General features: G+C 39.7%; 1 protein-coding gene across 1 annotated transcript; it reads left to right on the forward strand.

The window, feature by feature from the left end:
- The first annotated feature begins 329 nt into the window (after positions 1–329).
- On the forward strand, positions 330–2635 carry LOC143041239 (uncharacterized). The gene is made up of 2 exons (XM_076213078.1): positions 330–468; positions 1884–2635. Exons 1-2 carry the CDS (start codon positions 330–332, stop codon positions 2633–2635), a joined length of 891 nt encoding a protein of 296 aa, XP_076069193.1.
- Positions 2636–11942: the final 9307 nt, after the last annotated feature.

An 11942-nucleotide genomic window follows, 5' to 3' on the forward strand; every position in this document is an offset into this window, starting at 1 on the left:
TTTTTTCATGATATAAGTACCTATGTCTAGAGTCTATTACACACTGCTCAAACAAAAAACAAAAACAGCATCAAACAGTTTTCAACACATTCAAACAAAATAATTTTGCCAGAAATCTTTTGTATGATTCAGTGTGCCAGGACATCAAGCAAAACTGTATGATCAAGAAGCAAAATGTTTTGTATGACAACATTTTGTTTAGTCAATGTGAATCAGGTGGCAACGCGGTCAAACAGCTTCAAACAAGTTTCAACATGTTGGGAGCGCAAACACTGCTTTTTGCTTGATGAAGAAACATTCAGTTTGCATCGAGTGGATGTACCGACAAGATGGAAGTAGACGCTGAAAAACTTATAGTTTTGGTTGAAGCTAGGCCTTCAATTTATAACTATACACTGAAGGATCATCACAACAAAGAAATTATCAATATGTTTTGGGACGAAATTGCAACGGAAGTTGGCTCGACCAGTAAGTACAATTTAGATAAAATACATACACAGTAGCTATCGATTTTCTATAGATAAGGACTAATGAAAACAAATTATTTTTGTTATATATTTAATTTTCCACATTATGTATTTAATTTATGTGAGCAAGCCTAGCCTGCCATTGAACAGCTCCTTCCCTTGAATTGAAATAAGTTACAAAGTTATTTCTAACATTCAGTCCAGTATTTGATTTTCCATGGTCAACATGTTGCGTTGCCTCGTTCTCATCTTCGTGTTGTAGCAATTCCTCGTGAATATCTTGTAATGTTCCTTCTTTCTCTCGGACAATGTTGTGCAAAATACAACAAGCCAACGTAATAGTTGTAGCTTTTTCTGGGCTTACTAACATAACATTCTCGAGAACACGGAATTTTTTGGTCAACATACCGAATGCACATTCAACTATTCTTCTGGCTCTTGACAGGCGATAATTGTAGATCCTTTTCTGATTATTCAGTTGTTTCCTAGGAAATGGGCGCATCAGGTTTTTAGAAATAGGGTACGCTTCATCAGCAACAAAGACAAACGGAAATTGAATTTCAGTTTCTGTGCAAATATGCCTAGCCGGTGGAATATTCAATGATTGGCTAAAAAATAGTTTTCCAAAATTTGAATTACGGAAGACGCCACTGTCGCTATTTCGTCCATAATCTCCGATATCGACGAATAGAAATTTAGCTTCTGCATCCACAACCGCTTGTAGTACTATTGAATTAAATCCCTTGTAATTATAGAACGATGAACCAGAGTTGGGAGGGCATTGTATTCGGACATGTTTGCTATCTATCGCTCCCAAACAATTCGGAAAGTTCCATATTGAATGAAATTTCTCTGCCACATCTTTCCATTTCTCAGTTGTCGGCTTCTTCATATAAATAGGAGATAATTTTTTTCCAGATTACAGAGCATGTTTCCTCAACTAGTTTGCTGATCGTACTAGTTCCAATGCGAAAGTAATAATGAAGAGATTGAAAACGCTCTCCCATCGCCAGAAACCTGAAATAAATTAACTCATGTAAATGATAACAACGGAATTATTTATATACATTAGTGGGGAAACCAAATATTGTTAAATTAGGTCTGACAGCACACATGTTGTAAATAATTTATTGATTACATTTTAACTTATAAATTCTTTTAACGTTCAATAATGTAGCGTAAATTCCGAATTACCGACTAGCGAAATCTGTTTCAAAATGCTGACATGTGTACCTCAGAGCAATAAAATACATGCTGCCATTGTCAATCAATATATGTTGCCGAACAATATGTACTTCATTGCTCTGAGTGATACTGGTAAACATTTTGAAACAAATTTCATTGGTCGATTAATTCAAATTTTACCATATGGTACAATGCATATTGCCAATTATTTATATTGTTCCATTCTTTCAGGTGAAAAATGCAAAGCAAAATGGAACAGTATAAGAACATCATATTCAAGATTCTTAAGAGATGAAAAACAACCGAGTGGCTCAGGTGCCAGTAAGAAAAAGAAGTGGTACTTAGCAGAAAGTCTGGCATTTCTACGAGACTATATGGGAAAACACCGCAACCTTGGAAGCAATAGCAATGTAGTGGATGAAAATGAAGCAGAGCAAAATGCTGACGTCTCAGATTTTTCAGAAGAAGCAGATGGAATTGCAATCCCTGCAGAACAAAGTAGCCCTTGCCCTGACAATTTTGCACAACCACCCCCTAAGAAAAAAACGAAAGGGAAAACATCGATGATCACAGATGTGGCGGGGCCAATGATAGAATTTCTAAAGAGTAGAACAAGTGTAGCCAAAACGGAAATGACTCAGAGTCACAATTCAAAATTCCTGGAAAGTCTTGTACCAGATATGGACAAATTGACGCCAAGAAGGCAGAGGCAGTTTAAAGAAAAAGCTCTTACGACTTTGAATCGGTTTTTGGATGAACAGGAGGAAGAGGCCGTCTGGCTCTCACGGGATCCCCAATGTACAACAACCCTAGCACCGTCTCCTCAATATGTAAATTCCCCTAGTCCACAGCAGCTGATTAATTCACCTAGTCCACAGCATCTGATTAACACAGGAATAGAATCTGTGCAGCAACCCGTGCTATCTACCCCACACTTTTCTCAACAGAACTGCCAAGACAACACCACATGGAACAATTTGTAATTATATTATAATGTTGTTTAATAGCTACATGCAGTAGTAAATAGTAATTACGAATTTATGTAGCGTCTACATACCTTAGAGTAACGAGCAGTCTTTCTTCAGGTGTTATGCTCCTTCGTATATTTGTATCACTTTTCCTGATGTTATGTTCTATCATATTTAGAATATGATTAAAAGTACCAATACTTAATCTAGTAAAATTTCTGAATTTTGTTTCGTCTTCTTTGAGTTCCTGTACAAAGTTTCTAAGAGAATTTTGTTCATCTCTCTTCCGGTTAATGGGGTGGACCCACATGCGTTTGTCACTTTCTTCCAAATAAGTGTTTTGCATCCACTGCCACACAAGAACAGCACAAATTTCATCGTCTTCGGTGTTCATTCTGCCACTGTTCTACCAACAATAAGTTATGATTGAAAGCTTGTGTCTTGAACTATATAGGCCATGAATGATGACAAAATGTTTTGCGTGAACGCAAAACGTTTTGTTTGAAGACGTTTTTGCTTGATCAGTGTGCAAATGACACAGCAAAATGTTTGGCAAGCAAACAAAACATTTTGAATGACGATGTTTTTTCATTCATTCCTTTCTACACTGATACAACAAAATGTTTTACGTTAAGCAAAATGTTTTGTTTGAAGGCGTTTTTGCTTGATCAGTGTGCAATCAGCTTAAGGAAAATAGAGCATTTTGCCTTAAACAAAAACGTGCTTTAGTTGTAACGTTTATACTGTAGTGCCTTGTTGAAAATTAAACATGAAGCCACTTCATCCTTTTAAGAATATGTGTATATATATATATATATATATATATATATATATATATATATATGTATGTATACATAGATAAATTTTCCATGAGTCTATTTTTCTTCTTCTTCTTTTTTTGCCGGGAATGGGAATAGGTTCAATTGTTTAAAAAAAAAATCATTTTCTATATCTGTGATATTTCATGCTAGCTTTGTAGCCCGCCACAACACCATTCATATCAGTCAACATCACTGGTGAAGTTGGGGGACTCCAAATGTGACCAGATAGATGACCTATATTATTGGTTGATCATAAATGGATTTTTGAAGTCAAAGATTATGTCATCATACCCAGAATTCCAATTTAGGGGATGAACTTATTTTTTGCCAAGCAGTTGGAAAGTACTCCTCCTCAAGCAGAGGCTAGGAAAGATGGAGGCTCTATCTTTGAGACGTGGTGTCTCAAACTCAACAGTAATACCATATACAGGTGCCTTCTCTTGCTACCTGTAATATACTTATTTAACACCACGGAAGGTACATAGGTAGGCTGTAGCCCCTTTGCTAGCCAAAGAGTGCCACGGAAATGAATGAAGCACCACCTAGTGCGGAAGGTCTAAACAATGAATGAAATTAAGGCTGGTGGAATCAGGGATGTAAAGAAGATTTCAGGGATGAGATGAGATACCGTAAAGACGACAACAGAATCAACGGGAAATTGTTTACATCACTCGAGTTCGTTGCGTCTTTTCCAGAGATATTAGGATCTCGTGAATATTCAAAACGTCTTGCTGCTTCAAGGAAAAGGCTTCTCGGGGGAATGCGCTGAAGTGAGTTGGCTGAAAGAGGGGTTACGCTTGACGTACAGCTTGACTTCAACCATGTGCTGTGACCTTTTGTCCCCGGAAAACCAGAGAAGTACTGAAATTCAAAATTTAAATTTATCTTATACACAGCTCTCATGTAATTTCCTCCACTTCCTGTGGACAAGTCAAATTTCTCTCTAGCATATCTATAAATCCTATTTCCCCCTTAATTTCGCCCTCTGTCTTTTCTTTGGTAGGTTCTCCCTCTCCTGTCTACAACTCAACTCCCCTTCGAATAATCAATAATGTTTCTTCCCTAACCAGCTTTTTGTATTACCTCCCCTTCCCTTCCCATCTGCCTATCATCACCCCTCATTGTCGCCTACTCTATGTGTTCCAAATTCCCCTCCCTATCATTTATCATCGCTTATCCAGCGACCTCCAGTTTCGCCCTCTCTTCCCTCTGCTTATTATCCTCATCCCTAATAAATGTCATTTCTCTCCCACATCTTTTCATTTTTCCGGTATTGACTTTCCTCCTTCTCACCAGTCACTTCCTCTCCACCTTCTGCTTCTCTTTCCCTTCCCCATAAATGAATATCACCCCTCACTCACCCTCTGCTCCTTTCTTCGCCAACTGCCAGACTCCCTTCTCACCTGCCAAGTACCCTTCTCTGTCACCCATCCCCCTCATCCTCCCCTCCCGCGTCCTTCTTGTCTTCCTCAAGCACTCACTCTCATTTCTAATTTTTCTCTCCTTTCGTTGCTTTCCTTTCACCGTCAGTGAAGAAATGGGGTAATTAACAAAATCGTTCTCCCTCAACCTTGTACGTCTTCGTTATGTCCATTTTTTCTTTTTTCAGTCTTTATAATTCAACAACTATCGTTCAAAATTCATAAAATCATTCCTAGGATCCAGATCTCTCCCTATCTGCTTATAACTTTGTAATTCTCCTATAGCCTCACCTATCTCACCGAGTTTTTTTTCCTGTTTCCATCATGTACATAAATACTCTCATAGTCTTACGGACGCTGAGCCTGTCTCTGACGCGTGATAGCTCACAAGGGGTTCTATGATGTTTTATTCACATCGGAACTGCTTATGAAGAATCTCGAGACATCGATTATTTAGGTTGTTGGTACATGTATACAGCTCACTGGAACAGTGAGAAGAGTGTCGCTTGTTTTGAAATGAAATCCTGAGTAAAATTTTCAGAGGAAACAGCTTATTTTCAAGATAACTTTCTCATAATTTACACTTAATCGCGTCAAATACATAGTGTGTGCCGTTTCACATTGGTACTTGGTTTCGTAAAAAACAAAAACAAAAGCTATACCAGATTGCATGGGTCCCAAACGATTATCATCATATTTTACAGATGGTCTCCATGTTAGGGTTTCGAATGTCTCATAATCATATTATGTGAAGTTTGTGTAAATTTTATTGAACTAGGAAGCGCTAAATAGTGTTAATTTTTTTCGCAAATGTGAAAGAACGGTAATTTTCTTTACACAGTGCAGGTGCCGACAACACTGTATATGTCATGATAGCTGCACTGTTTTTCTGTGTAACGAATGCTGTAAATTGGTGTTAATGATAGTATAAATTCTTAGTTGACTGTTAGATTTGAAAAAAAATCACGTATTGCAAGAAATGTTAGTTATAAAGCGTTACAGGTATTGCAAAGTTGTGGCTGTAATTTATATGATCGAAATAGAGGAATGGTGTAAATTGATGTAAAGATATTTTATAGTATATCATAACATGAGCAAATGTCATTAATTTGTATACAATCTAATAAACAAAAAATATAATACTGACAGTGCCGCAAAACGTCAATAGCTACTTGTAAAAGTGTGTATAATTTATTTTTTAAAGTTCACCTTTGAAATATAGACCACTAAATGTATATTTGAAGCCCAGTGAAAACACGAACCGACCAAGTCTTTCATTATGTGTCATCAATATACCGGTATATTGTTTTTAGGTCAGTTCTGATGGACTCCATACATTAACCATGGGACTGAATAACGAGTCATCTCTGTTCAAACATAAACTAATTGACACCTGTCATTCCTCGACATACCGCCAAGGCGACGATATTCACCTCCATAACATCCTCTTGGTAGCGAAGAGTTTATAAAACCTGCTTTGACGAGCTCTTTCCGTACCAGGATGTTGGTTGGTTGGTTGGTTGCTGGGTTGGTGTGTGTGTGTGTGTGTGTATTCACTTGGTCTTTGGATCACGTGTTGGACTCGTGATCGACAGCTATTTCCCTCCTGGAAGAGAGCTCAGAGCTCGTAGGTCCGATCTATGGGTAATGCTATGACCTTGCACACACACACACACCCCCAACTCCCCGCCCACGAGAGTTGGAGTAACACCCCTCAGCGCTGCGATACTGATATTATTTCAGCCCCGGGCGAGGATCGAACCCGGACCTCCGTAGTGGCAGGCCAGAGCTCTAACCACAGCGCCATGAGAGGTGTGTGTGTGTGTGTGTGTGTGTGTGTGTGTGTGTGTGTGTGTGTGTGTGTGTGTGTGTGTGTGTGTGTGTGTGTGTGTGTGTGTGCGTGTGCGTGTGCGTGTGTGTGTGTGTGTGTGTGTGTGTGTGTGTGTGTGTGTGTGTGTGTGTGTGTGTGTGTGTGTGCGTGTGTTTGTGTGTGTGTGTGTGTGTGTGTGTGTGTGTGTGTGTGTGTGTGTGTGTGTGTGTGTGTGTGTGTGTGTGTGTGTGTGTGTGTGTGTGTGTGTGTGTGTGTGTGTGTGTGATGTGTAGAAGATAAATCATAATCATGTTTCTAAAAAATGAGGGTCAAGTCATTTTATAAAAAATACACAGGGTCCCGTCTTGAATCCTTTAAGTCTAAGACAAGCGAATTATGCTTGAATTTAGCGAAGGAAACATTTCCCGGTAACCAATCTCACTAATACGCACAAATTGAAACGAGCCTCCACAAATGTATTCGTTTACCGCCCAAGGAGCTGTACAACAAAAATCATAAACGTTCCAGATTTCCAAATTCATGTCATGAAATTGAAAGACGCAGAGACATGCTACATTAATAGAAAATTTCATTTACCGTCGGCAAAGGACAAGAGCTCAAGGGCATTCACGAAGCTCTCCCACAAATCAAAATATGTCGATAAACTTACAAAAATTGCTTCCAATCAGCCTATATGTATTTCCAGATCTAGCTTAAATCTTCAACGACTATGACAAGAACTATATCTTTATCACACATGAAGACGATGTTCACGCATCTAATTCATTAGCTATAATGACCCACAGTACATTTTTATTCAGTCTAACATTGAACTATATTATTCAACTTATGAAAAAATGGCTCATCAAAGGAGTCGAGACATTTTCCACTAACCTCTTCTCTTGAACGACGTACCCTATAGATTTTATTATGAGTAAGGTCAGAGATGCAAAACACGCATCACTGTCCACTTTCGAGTAAGACAAAAAATTCTTTGTGGAACAGTCTTTAAGTGACATGACTATCAAATGTTGATTTCAAAATTGCCTTGCAAATTCTGAGGTGTGAAGGTTTTTTGGCAATAGTACTATTCTGGACACATTAAGTCTGCAGCGCTATTCTGAGATCATCATTCACGATGACTGTGTACATGTACGTAGCCCGCATAAGTATTTCCAAACTAACATGTCGATGGAAATCTTGCGTCCAAACGGCGCTACACTTTTTTTTTTTTTTTTTTTTCGGCTAACACACTCACCAATCTTACCGGACGACAAGTGGCCAACCAGCATGTTCCAAATTGTTCACTGTGCCATTACTCATACAAGACCTTTGGTATCAATATCCAAACCATGCTTAACCTGTCTGTCACCGGGCAATTTCATTCAGACAAGGGAAACAACTGTAGACATCAGAGGATTAAATCTACATCTATTAACTCATGGGTACCTATGTTCAACTCTTATGCTTGTTCTGGCAACCACTAAGTGATTTGCTCACCTGAGGGAAAACGTCCACAGACGATGAAGACTTCCTAATCGTTTTAGGGACATGTTGTACAAAAGGAGAGACGACAGACTTCGTCTAAATAATTAATCTGTGACTTCTCATTGTGTTCATTTGGCTTCTTAGCGTCCCCATGACAACATCTACTAATCACAGCCTTCCCATTAGCAACTTCACCAAAGGGATACCACGCGATAAATCAAATACCTGCAAACCGGTCTGGAAGAAAGTAATTGTAATAGAAGGAGTATGACTGAGAGGAATACAATGGCCTGTCAGCAGCCAGCATAAAAGGGAAAGTACCACCCGCAATGGAAAGGCTTAACCATCGCCTCAGTTTGAACATCCCAAAGATCAAAGGAAGTTGTAGGATCCTAGCTACCGCGACTTCCCAACTCTGCCTCCACCTACGCCTCCTTCCACCACCAACCAATCATACGTCCACAGTCAATCCAACCAATAAGAACAGCACTACTCTCACTATCACCACTGATTCCACCATAACCAATATCAACCTCTCCGTCACCGATACCAAGACAACCGTAAACATCCCATCACGCGTACCCTTACCCACACCAATGTTCCCCATCGATACTAGATGCACTTCTCAAGTATGTAACTTCCCTGACTGACCACGTCGCGCCCAGTGCCTCCAGCGACATGAGAAAATAAACAATTCCAGCACAGTTATGAAAGTCAACACGTCCACCACATCCAATCTTGACATTTTCGTTGCTCAGGGGTGTTTTCCTCGGCTTGATAAAATCAACTCAGGTCAGCCATAATAAACCTCCAAGCAGTTATTGGACAGTGAAAGAGTTCATTTTGGTATTATTTCCCTCGAACCCTCCGTGTTCTGGCTAGTGCCGGACAATGCTGCTCACATCAAAAGCGACCTCTGGGGCGCGAGAGGGTCAATATTCTTCAGACGAGCAATAAAACGTCAAGCGCCGGCCATCAATATGCCAGAGTTGCTCTCAGTCACGACGTATCAACCTCCTCACTACAGTTACGTCCTCCTCCCCTCTGACGAATAAATTCGCTTGATGCTTGCCAAAATAGAATCAACGTAGAAACTGTCACTGCCCAACAGGTTAAGGTTGAATCGGGCAACCCTTTCACCATTGATGACAAATATGCTTGCACTGGTTGCCACTAGGCAATTTCATTTAACCGGGAGAATTCCCTGCACGGCGAAAAGATTGTGTGTGCACGCGCGCGCGTGTAAGGGGGGTGAGTAGGGGTGAGTGTGGATGTGAATGCGTGTGTGTGGGTGTGGGTGTGGGTGTGGGTGTAAATGTGTATGTTTGTGCTCGAGCGCCTGTGTGACACCTCTTCAACTAAATTAAATTCTCTGCCGCCAACCAGACTGACGTGTGTTGAAGGTGTCACCACGCGGAAAGTATTTCAGTGTTAAGGCTTCGGCTTTTGTGATGCTCCCAAAGCTACCTGACCGGAAAGGAGCGCCTCCACCCCAAATAAGGTTAATTGAATCATGACCCCTTCATTACAGTTATGCCCTCTTATCAGAATAACCAGAATCAAGTTAATGAAGCCTTTGTTTAGAAGAGGTCAAGTAGTGGCAATTGAACTTTGAGAGATGTAGCACTAGTCAGCATATCATTTGTCAGACCATCAGGGCTACCATCAGCTCGATAAACTATGACGTGACGCCGTGCATTCTGTCACATCTTGCCGTTCCTCTTGCAACCTAATGCTCTTTAAGATAAGGTGGCACACTAAGTAGCACATAATTGGCCGTCAACTGACAGACGAAAAATGACAAGTAAGTTGTAAGATAGCATCTGATGAGCTTTGGTAGAATGACGCATTGTGTCAGACAACACATGACGTAATCTAAGTAGTACTAATGTGAGGCTAATCTGATTTATGATCTGTTTTGTAGAGTGATGAAATAACAAGTACTTTCAAGTCTATGGTCTAGATAAAAGATTCATTTTAGAAAAAGAAAATCGAAAATATAACATCTAATTCATTTCTGTAGTCACTTTAATTTTCTTGGCCCGTTATTAATTTATTTTATTTTTGTGTGTGTGTATGTGTGTGTGTGTGTGTTTGTGAGTGTGTGTGTGTGTGTGTGTGTGTGTGTGTGTGTGTGTGTGTGTGTGTGTGTGTGTGTGTGTGTGTGTGTGTGTGTGTGTGTGTGTGTGTGTGTGTGTGTGTGTGTGTGTGTTTGTGTGTGTGTGTGTGTGTGTGTGTGTGTGTGTGTGTGTGTGTGTGTGTGTGTGTGTGTGTGTGTGTGTGTGTGTGTGTGTGTGTGTGTGTGTGTGTGTGTGTGTGTGTGTGTGTGTGTGTGTGTGTGTGTGTGTGTGTGTGTGTGTGTGTGTGTGTGTGTGTGTGTGTGTGTATTTGACTGGCCTAATGCAAAGGAGACAAATTAGGCTGAACTTCTTCATATACAAATTCAGGTCAACTTTAATAAACGAAATCAAACCTGAGATCTTATCCCCCCCCCCTTTCTTCTTTCTTTCCTTCTTTTCTCTGTCTTTATTTATCTATTTTATAATTCTACCCCTCTTGGCCCATGGTGGAAGTTTCCCAACCATATATTGTTTGGGCTGAAACAAAATATAAAATAATCTCGGTATTTTTGCACTGCATAAATCAATTACCTTTTCTATTAAAAAATCATCGCCTACAATTTATCAAAGCCAATCATAGCTGATCGGGTTATTCGGTATATGATGAAGTACAAAACAGGAATATATATTTTTCAATGTCCAAGAAACAATCAGATAAAAAAAAAATCAACCACCATTTTATAGTTGTCACGTTAGATTATACATATCATACATTATATAAAAAAATCACATAGATCCTGTGTCCACAAAATAATTATGTGTGTGTGTTTATGCTTGTGGAGTAGTGGATAGTATTCCCCACTCCGATGACGGACATCGGAGGTGCCGTATACCAGTGTTATATTTCAGTGCTGGGCACCTGATTATTATCGAATTGATTGCTCACTTTAAGACCTCATTCACTATCACACTACATAAGGACTTCCCATTATATATATAACTTTACTAAGACGGAATAAACCACCATTGTGAGCTACGAAGGCTGTATCATCCCCCAGAGGTACGGGTGGTTCTGCTTTTGATTTTTTCAGATTAGTTTATAAGGCATATTAGGGTGATTTTATGGCACCAGAATGAGAAAAAATCATCAATAATCCTCATGGTTTGAACCCAGAACTTCGGCGTTACGAGGTGAGGCTCCAAACGACCCACAGAGTACAAGGGATATATCAAAATAAGTACATATGGCACCATATCAACACGAAATAGAAAATCCTCACTGACATCCCGGTTGACGTAGGTTCATGTTTAATCCCCAAAGGCCATTAGTAACTGTCAATTGCACTGGATGTCCGAGCACGTAGATCAGAGACAGAGACTTCGGCCACAGCTGAACGTCTACTGGGATACAAATCTCGCCGATCAGGATTCATGTATGTATGCATACATGTACGGACATGTTAGACTATTCTGCCATTTCCAACCGCAATCAGGAGGAAAATTAATAAAATAGGGGTACCACGATGTATAAGTCCAATGTTGCTTTTAAGCAAAAATTGTTCAATATATTTATTAAAAAAAGCTTATAAATTCAACTTATCACACAAGCACTGACCCCATTAAACATAACTCCTTTCTTAGGGCCATTCCGGAGAAATCTATGGCTTTTCTGACCGCCCAGACAGCCAGGCCATGCTACCTGGTCATTCTTGGTTTACGCGT

This window comes from Oratosquilla oratoria, chromosome 30 (assembly GCF_046742065.1).
Source record: "Oratosquilla oratoria isolate Oo_2021 chromosome 30, ASM4674206v1, whole genome shotgun sequence".
Taxonomy (NCBI): Eukaryota; Metazoa; Arthropoda; class Malacostraca; order Stomatopoda; family Squillidae; genus Oratosquilla; species Oratosquilla oratoria.